Here is a 19,034-nt window from a genome sequence, read left to right on the forward strand (position 1 = left end):
AGTTGCTAATGAGTACTAGGTGAATCTATTTAGTCGCTTGTGTTCACAGCAGTCAGTTTTATTTCCCTGACACTTTTTGAAACACAAAAGTTGATTTTTTGGTCTTGTGTTTTTGTTGTGGTCTTTTCACATAGTCTCAAAATCAACAATAATGTCAAAATCAACATGTTATTGACTTTCTAATGAGGCATAATGTTAGTCAATTTATTGGCTCAAACTTTTAGCTAACGTTTTGGTTCACGGAGATAATTTTTTTAATGTTTAGGTGAATTTGCTAATCTTGCCATCATTTGTAGTACTATTGTCCCTTTTTCACCCATTAGAACTGCTGAAGTTTCTTGTGACTTTTTCAAATGTTAGGATATACCGCGTGGTTAGGGGTCATGGGTTGTAGTTGTAATGTTCTCTTAGTTTGGCGCCATTGGTTTTCAAAGTCCCTGGTTTTTGCCAATTTTCAGTTTTGTCTTTTTGCCTTGGGTCAAATAGAGTCAAAAGCTTTGATGACTGTCTTAGATTGGTTTTGATGTAATATTTTAATTATTATTATTATTAGTATTATTATAATTATTGGTTTAAGCACTATTTAAAATCTCAACGGTGCAGGAAAATTAAAACAGATAAATTTTGAGTTTTCGCCTGAATAAAATTTCAGATGGTATAAGTTTCAGCTCAAAGAGAGTTTATTCCACTCAACAGCGATGGCACGCGAGAACGAACGTCTTCCAAAGTTCGAGCGAAATTTGGGAACATAAAAATTGTAAAAATACTGAGACCTTGTAACCATCGTGTTTCGTTTCATTAAATCCGATAAATATAGTGGGAGTTTGCCAGGCTGATGTACAAAGCGATTCGTATACAATAGGATTTTGAAGATAATGCGTTGCCTAATTGGCAACCAGTGTAGCTGCTTCAATTATGACGAGGTTGGTGTTGAAGGTGACAATCGAAAAATCAAACGCAGGGAAGAGTTCATTATTCGCTGAAGTTTTGCTAACAAAAAGTTTGGCAGACCATAATAAAGTGATTTACAGTAGTCAACACGTGATAACACTAAAACTCTAATTAACTGAATTACGACTGATGTTTTAACTTGGTCTCGAATTGACCATACTTTACAGAGATAACAAAATGAATTCGAACAAACAAAGTTAATCCGTCGTTGCAGAGTAAGTTGACAATCACTATAACAACCTAGAACTTCTACCTGTTCAGTGTAGTTACCATCTTCTGGCAGGCGTAACGGACCATTTTGAATAGTATTACATTTCCGAGTAATCATATACTCTTATCCGCATTCAATTTTAATTTTGCATTGCTGAACCAACGTTGAATCGAGGTCGAAATATTATCAAACATGCGTTGACTGCGGGTGGAACCGGATACAAAAAAAGAACGGCATCATCTGCGTAGAACTGGTAGTTTATTTTTAATTCTTTCAGCTTATCTTCTAAAGGCAACATGTAACAGGAAAAAAGTAAAGGACCAAGAAACGACCCTTGTGGCACACGTCTCAACTTCATCACCAAAAAAGACATCCATTTATGATAAATTGTTGCGAGCGATTCGAAAGATAATTTTTTATAAAACAACAGATTGCAAACCAATCCTTTTCGCTAATATCTCAAATTAAAACTGATGATCAATTATATCAAACGCTGCGGACAAGTCTAACCCAATATACATCACGGAGCGCGACTCGTCCAAATAACAAAGAAGATCAATAAAGACTTTCAGTAAAACTGTTTCCGTTGAGTGCGAGCAACGCTTTGTTTGAATTGATTTGGAAAGTACCCTGTCTGGAGAGTTAATTAATTAATGCAATGAAGTAGTCCGGAGAATTTGTCAAAACAATTTTGCATAAACTAGTTGGTATTGCATCATTCGGTGCCGTACTGTTCGAAATATTTGGCAGAAGTAATTTCAAATCGCTCAGTGTAAAAACGTGAAAAGTGTCCAGGGTAATTGTATGGGAATTATTCAATTTTAAACCATTCGTTAGAGGTATTGAAACTAACATGGTTTCTATTTTCTTAACAAAGAAAGCATTAAACCTCTTTGATAGGCATTCAGGCTCCCCTAGTGACTGCGGCAGGACAACATAATTTTTGCTAAGAGTTGCTGAAGCATAGAATACCTAACACGCTTATTTTCACTAGCGACACATTTGTCAAGGTATTCACTTTCCTTTTTTGTAAACAGCTCAAAATACTCCAAAACTGAATTGATAAACCGGCTTTTGTCTTGGGAATTTCCATTCTTTCGATAAGCTTTCTCAAAGTTTCTTCTCGATCTTTTCATGGTTCTTAGCTCATTGTCAAAGAAAGGGCACGTATGATTTCGAACATGTTTTGTTTTGAGAGGATGGTTCTTATCGACATAACTAACTTCGTTCTTTAAAACAGTTCCAAACATTTTCAGGATTATCTCTGTCGATCGGAGAAACAATATTTTCTGCAAACGCTTCCACGTCAAAATTTCGCCAGTTTCTGCACGAGGTCTGCTTCATAGCTAAATTCTCGTGCTTTTGCAGAAGGTCAAAGTGCACAACTCCATGATCAGAGCTTTTAATGAAATTTGGGGGCTTGTAATGAGGTTCTGATACTTCAACCTCCTCGGATGTTATAACCTGGTCTGAAATTCAACCAATTCTAAGGTGATTAGTTGAGTCAGTTCTTTTGGTTGTTTTTCAGAACTTGTCCTGCTATGTTTTTTAAGATGTTTTCACACATTTCTGATGATTTTAGCTTTCAAAATGGGATAAATAGGTAACTATTGGGGCATTAAGTTGCAATGGAGGCTGTCAGCTGACTTTAGTAGTCTGCAAAGTGCTCATTGTAATGAAGTTGCACGGAACGTCTAAATTTGAGGTTAAAAGATTTGAAGTTTATGACGCAAAATTGTGCTGTTTTCTTCCTATTTTTTGTCCGTTTTTGGGTTTTTTCTCTTGAAGTGTTTTACAATTGACATTTTCCTAAGCTCCTAGTCGTTTGTGCTTCTTAGAAATGCTCTTCATAAATGTTTTTTGTAGATATAGGTTTTGGTAATGCAAACAAATCGTATCTTTTGCAATATTTTTCAAGTTCTCTGACAATTTTCATCACTCCTCCAGTTTTTTAAATCTTTGTGAGCCAATGCATCTCTATTGAGGCTTAAAAATGGGTTACTGGATAGTTTATAGTGGCAATTTAAAAGTTTTCAATATGTTAATTTCACAAATTTTTGCAGTTTTTGCTGATATTTGAAATTTTAAAATTTTCTGAAACAATGTCATATTACGAGTTTTATAATCTTTACTGACCAGGAAAAATTATTTATGGCTTGAATTAGGTTAAAGAATTCTTTCTGGAGACAGTGAATTGGTTCTGAAGATATTATTGTTACGAGTTTAGCAGCTTTTCAGTGAAATTTCAGATTATCAATCTTTTAAATCCAATGAAACTTCTGTTGGTCCTTCAGATGGGTCACAGGACAGATTTAACAGACAAAAAATGGTTTTTGTTTAGAGTATTATTGCGAAATTTATAAATTTTAAAAGTTGCGTAATTTTTCATCTTTAAAAATTTTTCTCGAGTTTTTCTATCTTCAGTGGTCAATAAACCACTTTCAAGGCTTTGCGTGATTAATGTGTTTTTCTAATAGGATCACGTTTGGCCTTCGGGGTAAAAGGTTCAAAGGTTTTGGCAGTGATTTATTTGGTTTAGTCTATTCAGTAGTTTGAGTCTCTATATTATTGAGACCGTCTTTTTGGCTGGCTTTGTTCAGTTGATCTTTGGTCACATGCAGTAGTTCTAAAGATTCCATTCAATGCATTGGATTGTATTTCAGGATTTTTTTACGCGTTTTCGTCATTTTTGTATTTTTTGTCTGATTAGTCTTGAATCGACATTTCTCAAAGTTGATAAAGGTCTTTGCAAGATATAATTACTTTTTTCGACCAGTTCATGAGCTATATGTTTCGGTACTGCAAACATAAACACGACAATTGAAAACAAGTTTTGCTTTTTTAAAGTTTTTTTGAAAGTTTTTGCCACTCCGGGACCAGAAAACCTCCTAAGGTCTGATAATAGTTACTGCATAGTTTTTATTGGCAAATAACTTCAACATGTTAATATCACGAATTTTAGCGATTGCATAATTTTTTTGCATTTTTTTCATGTTTTTTTGAAAATATTTGTTTTTTTTTTAGTTTCATTTGCATCAGTGGCCAGGTAAACTCCTGTAGGATTTCATAAAATGTTACTGCACAGCTGCTAGGGGCAAAAGAACTTTTTAATTTCACGAGTTTTTGACCCTTTGAAACTTTTGACTTGAAATTGGGTTTCTAGATTATCTCTGGAGACAATAAAATAAATGGTTTTGAAATTTATATCACGCATTGTAGCAGCATTTCAGTAAAATTTTTGATAATTTTAAAATTTGGATTTTTTCAAGAGTTTGTCGATCTCTCTTTAATCGGGGAATTCTTTTTAAGGCCAGTTTTTGAGCCATTTTTCATTTATTTTTGTAGCTCTCTTCATGTTTCTTTTTGTTTGTTTTTGCAGTTCAATGTACTTTTGTGAAAATTTCTATGCGTCGTATAAGTAGTAGCAGACACTTGAACTTTCGCTGGACTTATTTTATTGCGAAAATGAAATTATTTGAATTTGCTTGTGGTTTTTTTATTTTAATTTAATTTTGGGTGTTTGTTGCTGGTTTGTGTTAAGTATTGTGTGTTAAGCCACAGTGCTAGCGAAATTGGCAGCCTAGTGGCTCTCTAGATCCCTTGGTGGGCGGGCGTCCCAACTTAGAGTTTAAGGAAATGTTAACGCATTAAGAATCTTACTTTGTTACTTCTGCCGTTTTCTCGTTGATTCGTTTTTTATCTATCATGTAGGAAGTAGTTGCTGAACGCAATAGATGTTTTCTATATCGGTCGTTTTTTAGTCAGAACTCGTAGAAAGTTTTGTACATAGTCTGCTTTTTTCATTACTTTCTTGAGATCCTTTTCATATGATTATGTAATTTGTAATATTTTTGAAGGCGCAGCTGGCAGTAATTCACTTGAATTTTAGGAGCTTGCTTCTGGATGTCTATTTGTAAGACGTTTTAACACTTTTTTCCACTACTTCGCGCTTTTAAGGCGGGATAAACAGGTAAAGGCCAGGTGCATTATATTGCTTTAGAAGGCGAAGCTGGAATTAGTGGTCTTTTATTTTTAAAGTGTAATAAAATTGCATTGAAGGCATCATTTTAACCACATTAATTTTGTCAAAAATTATGACCATTTTCGCATTTAAAAAAAAAATTTTTTTCCAACTTTGTTGATTTTAGCTGCCAATAATTTTAAAAAAAACTTCTGCATGGTTTTGTGCTGGCTTTAGCAACAGACATTGGCTTTTGAAGATATTAACTGCAAAAACATTTAGTGAGTTTTGCTAATCTTTTTTCAAACACGTAAATTGAAAATATTACTTTAAATATTACAAGTTTAAAATGTTATATACAAATTTAGTACAATGTTAAAAATCAAAATTAGTGGTTCCGTTTTTTAAAGTAACTTTTGAAGCCACCAACGTTCTTTTCCAACGGTACAAGTTTGAATTGTTGGAGCAGATGCTGTTTTAACATGCGTTTAAACTGTGAGCGTGATTTGGTAATCCGGACTTAACGCTGAAGTTTATTCCATTTTTGCATGCTTCTTTTTTGTAATGATCGACTGCTCGACCTTAGGAGAATTAGCTGTTCAGTTCTGTTGTTTTTTCTTACTAAGACATTACCACTTAGAAAAAAACTTTTAAAAACTTTTTGAGAGTTGCATTCTAGTAATAGAATTGTTCACTGAGTTATTAGTTAGAGCATTGAATCTCCAAAATTGTTTCCGAATTTCTTGTGGAGACTTGAACCGAATTAAAGTGACTCAGAATTATTCGTCTCTGCGATTATCCAACCGGACTTTTATTCATCGCGTCGTGTCCAGTGAAAATTACCACGGTTTCATCTTTCTGTGCCACGCACAAACTTGCACCAGACATCGTGTTAAAGTTTAAGAGGCCAATGTTCAGGAACAAGTTTTGCTCGACAAAATTAATCTCGGGAAAAGTTCACAGCAACGGAAGAGTTTTCGTTTGACCGATTTTTCGTCTGACACATTGGACTTTTCGACCTCAAAAACAGGATAAACAGGTAGCGCCCAGCGGGTATTAGGTTCTCTTAGAGCCTTTCAACTCACTAGTCTCAAAGTATGCGATTCACAGAAACTGATTTGGAGACTTGTACTTAAGGTGTGAAGGGCGGTTTTTAGAGGTTGACCCCCCCCCCCCGATACCCCCGCTGCGCTCACCTCACACCCCTTCAATTAAGCTAAAGCTAGCCTCACTAAACCGTAGCTAGCTACCGACGAAGCCAACCGCTCGCCTGTGGTCTGAGAGCAATTCGCTCCGACGTTAGTTGGTTGTTTTCACCGTTTTTCCTCAACAGCTACGTATGTTCTCCGCTGTTTTCTGAAAGAGTTTTGAACTGTGTCTAAAACCAATCAAATGATTTGTATTGTTGCAGCTCAATTCATCTGCGGAATTGACGATGTGTTGGCCATTGGAATTGGAGACTTAGGAGATCTTGAAGAGGTTGAACAACAAGCATCCGAACTGGGTTTCGATGTAGAAGCCGAGGAGTACGTAAGAGACGATGAAATCTCTGATTTTTGCAATGATGTCTTCGAACAATTCCAAGAAAACGTTGTTCTCAGTAATTTGTGGAAATATGCAAAACCAATTATCATCGGCAAGATATTATACACTCCTCAAGATCCAGCTACTCAGAGAATAATTGCGCAAATTAATAAAACCTTTGAAGAAGTGGCTAACGCCTTTGAAGCCCTTGACATGATCAACGATACTCGCGAGGAATTGTTCCAACAGTTATATGACTACTTTGAGGACCCGAATGCCAATGATATCCCTTTCCTAACATTTATTGTGGACATAGCTCCCAGTTTTGTCGACTTTGAAGAAATCAATGAAACTGCGGACGAGTTTTTCTCCAATGATCCTGACGTTCAAACTTGGCAAGATCTGTTCAACGAAACGTTCGATATTTTGAGCTACTTTGACGATTTGTCAACGTGTTTCTCAACTGACAGATTTATGGGATTCGAGACTGAACAAGAGCTAGAGGATTACGCTGCTCCGAGGCTTGATGACAACAAAATCTGGGCTGGTTTAGTGTTCCAAAACACAAATCCGGATTCTGAAGAGATCCCGAAATTACTCAAGTACAAGATTCGAATGAGATCTGGACGTGTTGATGATACGGATTGGATCATTGACGATGTCTGGTTTCCCGATCCCAGACGGAACCCTGTAGTTGATCTCAAACCGGTCACTTCGGGTCAGATTTATTTAACTGACCTGCTAGAGAAGGCAGTGATTGACCTTCAAGCCTCAAGTAGTTACAAAAAGACTGGAACGTGGATTAAGCAATTCCCAAGTCCTTGTTACAAACAGGACGAGTTTTTGTACGCGATTGCGGGAACCATGCCTTTGTTCATGACTCTTGCATGGCTTTTTAGCGTGGGCATGATCGTCAAAGGAATTGTATACGAAAAAGAGACGCGCCTCAAAGAAGTCATGAAAGTAATGGGACTTGGCAATACCATTCATTGGATTTCGTGGTTTGTGACCTCATTCGTAATTTTGTTTTCTGCGGGATTTGTGCTATCATTTATTCTCAAATTTGGCGATGTCTTGGCAAAAAGTAATGTGTTCGTCATTATGTTCGTGTTCTTTTCATACGTTATTCCGACAATAACTTTTTGCTTCTTGATTTCGGTATTTTTCTCAAGGGCAAATCTGGCGTCTGCAGTTGCTGGAATAACTTTCTTTGTTTTCTATTTGCCCTACGTGTTGTATATAGCCTGGAGTGAAGACATAGACTCAAACGGACCTAAATTCTTGCTCTGTTTTTCGTCCAACGTCGCATTCGGTTTTGCTTGCACGTACTTTGCCTACTTTGAACAGCAAGGAGAAGGAGTTCAATGGAGCAATTTGGGCAAAAGTCCAATTTATCAAGATGATTTCAGCATGGGGAAAGTGCTGTTCATGATGTATTTTGATGCGCTAGTTTACTTACTACTCGCGCTGTATATAGAACAAGTTAAGCCAGGAACATACGGTGTTCCAAAGAAATGGTACTTCCCGTTCCAATTATCTTTCTGGTGTCCCGATCGCGCAAATAGATTCACCATGGGCGATGTGAACTTTGATCCCGATTTGAAAGTAACTGGTGAGAATATGGAAACTGAACCAAACAATATAGAAGTTGGGGTTCAAATCAGAGATCTTGTCAAAGTGTATTCAACTGGAAACAAACTCGCTGTGAATGGTCTGTCAATCAATTTCTACAAGAATCAAATAACATCGTTTCTCGGACACAACGGAGCTGGAAAGACAACTACAATGTCCATTTTGACTGGACTTTTCCCACCGACATCCGGAACTGGGTTTGTTAACGGCCTGGACATTCGTGAACATATGGATGTGATCAGACAAAGTGTCGGTATGTGTCCTCAATACAATGTGTTGTTTGGTAACTTGACCGTTATGGAGCATTTGCGGTTCTATGGAAGGTTGAGAGGAAAACGGCAGCTGGACATCACCAAAATGGGAATCAGACTCTTGTCCGATCTTCATCTCTCTCATAAATCTGACGATATGTCTAAAAATTTGTCCGGTGGTATGAAACGAAAGCTATCAGTTGCCATTTCTTTTATTGGGGATAACAAAACTGTTATATTGGACGAACCGACGGCTGGTGTTGACCCTCACAGCCGTCGAGGAATTTGGGAGCTATTGTCCAAGTACAAAGAAGGAAGAACTATCATACTGTCCACGCATCACATGGATGAAGCTGATGTTCTGGGTGACAGAATTGCGATTATTGCTAATGGACAATTGCAGTGTTGCGGATCTTCGATATACCTCAGACGAAAGTATGGTAGTGGGTATCAGCTAACGTTAGCAAGAGAAGTGAAACCAGAAGCAACAAATCGAGACTTAAGCGAACGACGGGCTTCATTTGACCCTGCTATCGACGGTCCGTACGAGGAGAAACACGCTGTTCAAAAATCTCAGTTTGATCGGGACTCTGAAAAGATGATATCAAAGTTCATAAGAAGTATTTTCCCGGACGTTGAGCTGGCCAAAAATATTGGAACTGAACTTACGTACACTTTGCCATATTCTGGTTTAAGCTCTGGAATTTACACTAAACTGTTTAGGGAACTTGAAATGAACAAAATTAGTCTGGGAATATCGGATTACGGGCTATCCGATTCCTCACTGGAGGACATTTTTATTGAAGTTGCGGACCAAGCTCCGGATTCGACTAAATACGACGATCGACTGCCAAAGAAAAGATCGAAAGGTTTCCGATCCATTTTTGCAGACCTGAAAAAACGCAAAGTGAAAAACGACCAAGTCAGCTTGTCAGCTAACGGAACTGTACACTATGATAACTCAGGTCGTGACAGTGACACAGAATCGGAGGCCAGCTCTTCAAATGGCCACGTTGTGTTTAAGGATTCAAACAGATCTAAAGCTAAAAACTTTGCTAATGAGAACGTCCCGAAAGTTACAGGTGGCCGACTTAAGTGGTTGCAATTTCAAGCCATGTATATCAAACGGTTCCACCATATTCGAAAAGATAGAAAAGCTTTCTTCTCTCAGATTTTGCTACCTGCTTTATTCGTTTTACTGGCTATGATTTTCACCCTTATAGTTCCCGGAGATTCTGACCAGGAGCCTTTAGTTTTGCAGCCTTATATGTATGGTGATGACAACTATATATTCTACGCTGATTCTTCAACACAAGATGAAAGGGAAGCTATGCGACAACTGACCCGTGACATGGCATCGTTCCCGCACCATTCAACACGATGCATCGACGGGTACGGAATCGGCGGCCATCCTTGCAAACCAGGACTCCAATCTGAATTCATTGACCCTGGGTACTCTTCTGGCGAATTGATCGACTGTGACTGCTCTAGTGGATACCAAGTTTGCCCGGATGATGCCGAAGGTGGTGATCCAGACTATAAAACCCTATCGACCACTGAAATTCTGCAAGATCTAACAGGTCGTGATATCTCCGACTTTTTGATGAAAACACGTGATGAGTACAAACTACGTCGATTTTACGGATTTGAGTTTGAGGGTGAAAGTAATGATTATGATTTCAACGAGAATGATTTTGTACAAGCAACCTTAGACGCCGAAGATTTGGTTCAAGACAATGATTTCCTATCCTACAATTATTCCAACGGTTTTCAATGGGAGGATGTTATCAACGATCTAAACTCTGTATTAAACGACTCAATTGCTATCCGAAACATCAAAGTTTGGTGGAACAATAAAGGACATCACATGTTATTGAGTTCAACCAATGCACTCAACAATTTGATTCTTCGAAACGCGCTCCCAAACACCACTGAAAATCGTGCGCAGTATGGAATTGTTTCAACCACTCACCCGTTCAAGTTGACCGTTAGTCAGCTTACTGATGACCTTTTAGAGCGCAGTGGCCGTGACCTGATTGTTGGAATTTGTGTAATTTTCGCTCTGAGTTTCGTTCCTGCAAGTTTTGTACTGTACCTGATTTCAGAACGAACATCGAAGGCTAAGCATTTGCAGTATGTTAGCGGTGTTAACCCTACTATTTTCTGGGTCAGTACGTTTGCGTGGGATCTTACCAATTATCTATTACCAGCGCTGATTTGCATTTTCATCTTTGTCTGTTTTCAGACAGAATCGTACGTTAGCGGCGCAAACTTTCCCTGCTTGTGTTTACTGTTGCTACTATATGGGTTCTCAATTACTCCTTTAATGTACCCGTTTGCGTACCTGTTTAGTGTTCCGAGTACAGCTTACGTTTTGCTAACTGGACTCAATGCCTTCATAGGAATTAACTGCACCACTGCCACTTATATCCTTGACTTCTTCCCCGATGACAAAGGTCTTCAAAACACTAATAATGCACTCAAGAAAATTTTCCTTGTTTTCCCCCAGTACTGCTTGGGTAGAGGTTTGTTTGAAATGGCTTTAAACCAGTTGACGGCAGACGCTCTTAGTGAGTTCGGCGAATACGAGTTCAAAAGTCCTCTCACGTACAACATCGCTGGCAAACATATTTTTGCCATGTTTATGCAAGGGTTATGCTTTTTCGCACTGGTGTTAGTTATAGAGCACCTTTACGTGTTCAGAAGATTGTACTTGGGTTCTAGCAGGGGTGCCAACAAGCACATCGATGAAGAGGAAGAAATTGAGGCTTGGAACCACGAAGAGGACGTAAAGGAGGAAGAACACAATGTCAATAATGGTCTACATGATGGTGACCCAGTAGTTGTTAAGAGACTTCGCAAAGTTTACCGTCTTGGAGCTGCGCGACGGCCGCTAGTGGCTGTGAAAAACCTCTCATTTCACGTTCCCAAAGGGGAGTGCTTCGGACTCTTAGGAGTGAACGGAGCTGGAAAGACATCGACATTCAACATGCTGACGGGTGACAACGTACCGACGGCTGGTAGTGCTCATCTTGCAGGGTTCGATGTTCAGACCCAGTTGAACGATTCGAGAAAGCGTCTGGGATTTTGTCCCCAGTTTGACGCTCTTGATGCTCTGCTTTCTGTTCGAGAACATCTCATGTTGTATGCACGTTTGAGAGGCATCGAAGCGAAGAGTGTTAACATTGTGACGGAAGGAGTGATTGAGAAAATGGGTTTGAAGAAATACAGAGACAAGCAAGCGGGTACTCTGAGTGGAGGTAACAAGAGGAAATTGTCGACTGCTATTGCCCTCATTGGAAATCCTCAGATAATTTTCTTGGATGAACCGACATCTGGCATGGATCCGAAAGCACGAAGGTTAGTGCCTTAGACTTCAGGCACTTTTAAATAACTGAGAGGGAGTGGAAGAAGAAATTCAGATCACAAATTTCAAGGCAGTTTCATCGTCTATTTGTGTTATCGTTATCACTTTGTTTTCTTCAACTGTTAGCAAAATGCCATGAGATTTATGCTAACGGACAACATAACTCATTCACAATTCGAAGACTTGATTAAAGCAAACAGGAAAATGTCCATGTAATTACTTGATTTCTGTTTCTCGAAATCACCGAAATAATTCATCGCCGTTGTGCTAAAAAGCAAAAATGCTTTTAAAAAGGCAGAATTTTTAATTGCGCTTGATCGAAATTTGAAGCAATTACCGTAAACGTGTCTGTATTCTTACGCCTCGAAGAGGAGTATTGGTTTTTATTGTTTTTTTTAAACGCTAAGCTGCTGCAAGTTTGCTCATGACTTAAATTTTGACTTCGTTTTTTGACATTGATTTCATGTTTTAAGACGTTGAACTTTAACTGTAGCTTAGTTTTATAATGTTTTGTGAGCGGCAACTGCTGGTAATATTAAGGTCGAAAGGCCATTCTGAGAAGCTTTATTCCCATTACAGTGCACCCTGTTCAAACTCTAGAAACCGCCAGCCTACCTAGTTGTTAGAGAACATTTCGTCCGACGTAGTCGTTTGTTTAATCAATTGTTTGTCCTTTTGAGATTTTGTTGGGGCTTAATGACGAGGAAGAGATCAGTTTTAACAACCCAATCTAATTGTGTTCGAGCTCAACTGATTGTTCTTATGAAAGGAGAAAAATGTTGCGGAAAATATGGTTGCCTTTCCAAACGAACATGGTGTCTCGCTAGTGTTCTTGTTGATGTTATCTTCAGCTATCATAGCCCAATTGTTTTCTAGAAGAATCGAAGACAAACGGCAGAAAAATAAAATTTCCTCTTTCCAATCATAATAAGGCTTACTCATTGCAAAAAGGTTATTTTCCTCAATGAATATAGGGATCTTTTCCGTTTGTGCCCCCCCCCCCCCCCCCCCAGCTTAGTGGGTGCATATTATTTGCATCCCCCAGACGCACGTGCAATAACTTTACATAATGATTTACTATGTAATGACACGTGCTCTGTAACTGGGGGGGGGGGCACAAACGGAAAAGATCCGGATATAGTTCTCAGTTCACTTCCGTGAAATCTTGTTTGCTTTTATTCGTACAATGAATTAACCATCAGACTTTTACATGTACAGGAAGCAGGTGATGTGCTTGAAATAATTCTTGAAAATAAAAACAACACTACATTCATAGTATCCCATGTTTAAAATCTGACCGCAGTGAAAAGAGCAACTATTCCATTTCTACAAAATCAAGACTTCAATTTGAACTCATCAAAAGGCATCTTAAGTGGTTATCTTGATGAAATTTTTCAATTCAAAGCTGTTTATTTGAAAATTATGGCTAGTAAAATTTCAAGTTGAACGTCCAAATAATCTCAAATCGAATTTCTCGACAACTTTTGTCATTCCTGGCTAAGATGGAACGAGAAAATTACTCCTGTGATGCGACAAAATGCGACTGGACGAATGACTACAGATCAGATTCCACTTTATATCTTTCGTGATACATTTCAAAGTTTTATAAGTTTTTTTTTCAAATTTTTCTAGACTTTCATTCTTTGACTTCTCAAGTGACTTTTTCACGCTTTCGTTCTTCTTTTTTGAGTGATCTATTTTTTTCTCACTCTGAAGTAAAGCTTGTTGCTAATATAAAATTAATTGCAGCATAGCCAAATGTAGGGCCTGATAGAGTGGGCAGTACTTTTGGTTAGGGAGCGGTAAGTCTATGGTTCGAATCCCGATGTGGTTAAATATTTTTGCACCCATAAAGAAAAATTTATGTAAGCTACAGTCCCTGAATTAAATTGCCTCGCCTGTCGTTCGAGAGCATTTTTTCCGACATTAGTCGGTTTATGTTTTGAAAAGGTAGTTAGGAGCAATATTTTTGTGTTGTGTCGTAGAGCACTGAATAGAAAAACAAACAACAATCGTGGAAGTTTCCCGATACTTCCCGCCTTTTTACAATTTCACGCTAAATCGATTACAAATATCTCGAAACACAACGATCGGGGGCCAATAAGTTGACAAAGGAGGGTGTTCTAAAAATAATTTATTTGGAGCCGAAGAATCAGAGAGCCAACATAAACAAATTGAGCTGAAAATTCCTACAAATATATCCTCTCAAAATTATTTGTTTCCATTTTGGAAGATATCAGCCAGCTGCTCGGAGTTGCAGTTCATTCGATTTGTGGTGCCCATGGTATTGCATTTTTTCAATTTTTTTCAACGTTTTTAAAGTTTCCTAGATTTTCTCACCGAACAATCCTAAAGCCTGTATATTTTTAATAGCCGCCCTCATCCTCTCAGCCGGCTATTATAGCGCTCCTATTTTTTACAATCCAAGAATTGGATTGTATTGGTGCTCTGTCTTTTTTTTTAATTTTTGTAAGATGTTTTCACACCTGTTTTCACGACTTTGAGCTTTCAAAACGGGATAAACAAGTAAAGCTCAGCGGGCATCAAGTTTCATTAGAGGCCCGCGTTTAGTAGTCCCTCAAGTACTCAGAGTGATGAAGCTACTGGGAAGGCCGTAATTCAAGGTTAAAAGGTCATTTTTGAGCCTAAAATAAGGAAATTTTTAGCACTTTTTCGTCATATTTTGGATTTTTTGTTAGACTAGTCCGAAATTGAAGATTAATAAAGTTGATAAAGGTCCTTTGCAAGATCTAATTGCTTTTTACGCCATCTTTAAGCGCTATATCTTTTGCTACTCCAAACATAAACAGGGTAATTTCTACTAATTTTTTCAAATTGTTTGAAAATTTTTGTCATTTTTTGAGTTTTTTCAGACTTTGATGTCAAAAAAGCTCCTCTGGGGTTTAATAATAGGTTATTGCATAGTTTCTAGTGGTAATGAAGTGGTTTTAAACATGTTAACTTCATGAATTTTACTAATTTTTTTAAATCAAACTTTGATTTTTTTTTTCAAATTTTCTGACATTTATTGTCATTATTCAAGTTTTCCTGCCCCAGGGGGCCGGAAACCTCATCTAGGGTTTGCTAACAGTTTTTTGAAAATATTTTTGGCCATGGAATGGTATTCAACATTTTAATATCTTTTACCAATTTTTTGATAAAGTTGCAATTTTTTTCAAACTTTTGAAATTTTTATTCAGTGGCCAAAGAACCTCCTATTGGGTTGCTAGTATGTTACTACATAGTTACTAGGGGAAATAAATTAGTTTCCAATTTTTTAAATTGGCAATTGTAGGGAATTTTTAAAATAAAGCTTGCAATTTAAAATTTTCGACTGTTTTCAAATTTTTCGAATCTTTTGTCATTCTACGAGTTTAACTATCTTTACTGGCCAACGAAACTTTTTAAATATTGTAGATGGTTTACAAAACAGACCTCCAGAGTCAAATAAAAGTTTTGACCTTTTTTATAGCCCGATTTTTGGAAATTTTAAATTTTCTCTTCTCAGTTTCTTGATGCATTTGTCATATTTGTCCAGTTTATCTACTTTTAGTGGCAGATTCATCTCTTTTAAGGTTTTTGCGTGCGTTAATGAATATTTTGAAATGAGTTATATATGGCCTTCAAGTTAAAATCTTCAAGGGTTTTTGCAATGATCCTTTTTTTGGGTCAGTTTGTTTGATTCTTTTAGTTTCTCAACTTTCGAGATTTTGTCTCGTTGGCTGGGATTGTTCAATTGATCTGCTGGCCAGGTTCATTAAGTCTGTCTTTCATTCAATTACTTGGATTGTATTTCAGGACTTGTCCTGCTATATTTTTTACTTCGTCGAATGAAAAAAATGTTTCGCTTTACCTCATTTTGCCGCTTTTTCAACATTTTGCGTGATATCTTTTTGATTTCTCTAGGCTAGTATCTCTCTTCTCTCATTCTGCTAAAAGTGATTTTGAACATCAGTTGCTCAGCAAAGCAATTCAAAATTAACAGAGTCAGTATAAAAAATTGAAGTCAGAAGTAGAAACGGGATAAACCCATAAAGCCCAATTTTAGATGCCCGCTATTTGAACGTCGTTCCTATAAGTCTTAGTTACCATCTCTAATGCTTATTGGTATTGATAGTAGCCCCTGTAGCCTCTCTTTAAGAAACAGAAGTACGTTATGTTCAACTACGAAATGCCATCAAAATAAATCGGCCTTAAAAAATGTTTTTGTACAAAAATTTTTTTTTCAATATCTATTCTTTCAATCCCAATCATGCTTATTGGAATCAACGGCGGCTATTTTCCGGCAATCTACCGGGTATGTTTGAACGAGTCAAAGACTAGCAGATAAGAAGATTAAGGTAAGGTGGTAATAAAAGTCACCCTACTCCCCCATTTTGCAATCTCCTGCCAATTGTCTGTAGAACATTTTTCTGCAAATATCTGAAAATCCAGTGGCCAGTGGACTACCTAGAAAGATATCCCAAAAATAATCAAATGGAAAAAGTGCAGTTTTTGAAATTTTCGCTAAATTTTATATAAATTGAGAAACCGTTCCCTCTAGTAGCGGAAATACTGCTAGCTGGTTTTTTTAAGGACTTGAAATACAGTAAATTTTACTGCATGTTTCAGCGGTACTGCTGTTGCTCTCATTACTTGAAATTTCATTCAAAATTTCGTTCTGATTTCTGATACGTTAAATTTTGAGTAATTTCGCAGCCACTATATAGATCCAACAGAATAGTGGAGTTGTATTAGTATCAACTAGATTATGAAGTTTTTCTACATGTAATATATTTCTTTAATAGCGGCCTCAGCTTCTCAGCTGGCTATTTTAGCGCTCCTATTTTCTTACAATCAAAGAATTGGATTGTATTAGTACTCTGTCTTTTTTTAATTGCTCTTGAACGCAGTGCATAGCAATTATTGTAAACGTGTGTGTCTTTTTTTAAGCAAATTTTCTGCTTGACAATTTTGCGCTTTTCTTCTAGAACATTCTTTGACTTCTCAAGTGACTTTTTCACGCTTTCGTTCAACATTTTTGAGTGATCTCTAGTGCTCCAAAGTAAAGTTTGTTGCTAATATAAATTCGGTTGCAGCACAGGAAAATTAAGTGACGCGTAGCTCAGTGGTTAGTGCCGGTGGCCATGAATCGGGACGTCAGTTGTTCGAATTCCGGCGGGGTCAAGGTTTTTTGCATAAAGAAAAATTGATCTATACTAAAGACCATGAATTAAGTTGCCTCGCCTGTCGTTCAAGAGCAATTCTTCCGACATTTGTCGGTTTATGTTTACTTTTGTAAGATGTTTTCACACCTTTTTTTCATGACTTCGAGCTTTCCAAACCGGATAAACCGGTAAAGCTCATCGGGCATCAAGTTTCATTAGAGGCCCTCAGCCGCGTTTAGTTGAGCTTTAAGTGCTTAGAATGATGAAGCTACTGGGAAGGCCGTAATTAAGGTTAAAAGGTCCTTTTTAGTAGTTTTGGAGCCCAAACTGTTGCAATTTCTCACGTTTTTTGTATTTTTCGAATTTTTTGTTGGACCAGTATATAATTGAGGTTTGTGAAAGTTGATCAAGATCTTATGCAAGACATAATTACTTTTATGGCCATTTTAAGAGCTATATGACTTGGTACTCACAACATAAACCCGCAAACTTATACTATTTTCTAAAAAAATTTTTCAGTTTTTTTGAACATTTTTTTTGAGATTTTTCAGCCCTAGGTGTCAAGTAAACTCCTCTAGGCTTTGACACTAGATTACTAGTGGTAATGGAATTGATATAACTTGCATCTTGCCTTTTCAATTTTTTTTAACATTTATTATCATTATTTTAGTTTTCGAGCACCAGGAGCCAGGAAACCTCCTCAATTGTCACTAGGGTTTGATTATAAGTCACTGAAAAATTTTTTTTGGCCATGGAATGGTTTTCATTTCAATATCAAAAATTATAGTAATTTTTTGATAAGACATTTTCAATTTCAAGTTTCAAAAGCAATTTTCAAGTTTTTCTAAATTATTTGACTTTAGTTGTTTTTTGGCCCAAGCAGCCAGGCAATTTCCTTCAGGGTTTGATAGTAAACTGCATGGTTCCTAGGGGCAACGAAATGGTTTTTAACTTTTCGATATCATGAATTTTTGCAAAAATTTGATAAAGTTTGATTTTCATTTTCAAATTTTCTGAATTTTATTATGTTCCATTTTTATCCATCCCTCTGAGCCAGTGAAAATATTTAAGGCTTGAAATAGGGATACTGGAGCTTGAAATAGGGATACTGGTTGACAAAAAAATGGTTCTGCAGATGTTAATATTCCGCAGTTTAGCAAGATTTTGTTAAAATTTGTTTACAAATTTTTATATTTTTTGTCATTTATCGATCGTTTATCTTTTGAGTTTATTTTTTGGGTTTAACGATTGTGGCCATTCAACGAAACTTTTAAAAGTTTTACAGATGGGATAGTTGCCAGAACTCCAAGACAAAAAAATGGTTTTGAACTTTTTTCTGAGAAATTTTGAAAGTTTTTTGAAGCATTTGTCATATTTCTCGAATTAATCTACCTTTAGTGGCAATTAGATCGCGTTCAGGGCTTGTGCTTGAGTAAATGCGTGTATTCAGTTTTATTATTTTTGGGTTTCAGGGTAAAAGCTTCAATAGTCTTGGCAATGTTTTTTCTTGTGTAGTGTTTGATTATTTTAGTTTCTCAACTACTGTTTTGTCTTTTTGGCTGGGATTGTTTAATTGATCTTTTGGTCAGGTACATTAGGTCTCAATTTTTTATTTAATTCTTTGTATTGTTTTTCAGGACTTGTCCTGCTATGTTTTTTACTTCGTCGGATAAAAATTTTTCAGTTTACCTCATTTTGCCGCCTTTTCGACATTTTGCGTGAAATCTTTTTGACTTCTCTAGGCTAGTTTCACTCTTCTTTCATTCTGCTAAAAGTGTTTTTAGACAGCAGTTGCTCAGCTAAGCAAGTCAAAATGAACAGAGTCAGTATAAAAAACGAAATCAGAAATAGAAACGTGATAAACCCATAAAGCCCAGTTTTATATGACCTTTACTCGAACTTTGTTCTTAGTAACCATCTCCCTAATGCCTATTGGTATTGATAATAGACTCTGTCTGGTCTCACTATGAAACAGGAGCATGTTTATCTC

The 19,034-nt window shown here is 37.0% G+C and overlaps 1 protein-coding gene across 2 annotated transcripts in view; it reads left to right on the forward strand.

Annotated features, from left to right (window-relative positions):
• Window positions 1-19,034, forward strand: part of LOC142336251 (phospholipid-transporting ATPase ABCA1-like) — a 123,264-nt gene that overhangs the window by 95,076 nt on the left and 9,154 nt on the right. For both annotated transcript variants that reach the window (XM_075384939.1, XM_075384938.1), the window contains exon 5: window positions 6,535-11,890. In XM_075384939.1, coding sequence (XP_075241054.1) covers window positions 6,535-11,890 — 5,356 coding nt within the window. The remainder of the gene's footprint in view (window positions 1-6,534; window positions 11,891-19,034) is intronic.

The sequence above is a fragment of the Convolutriloba macropyga genome, chromosome 3 (assembly GCF_964194025.1).
Source record: "Convolutriloba macropyga chromosome 3, txConMacr16.3, whole genome shotgun sequence".
NCBI lineage: Eukaryota > Metazoa > Xenacoelomorpha > Acoela > Convolutidae > Convolutriloba > Convolutriloba macropyga.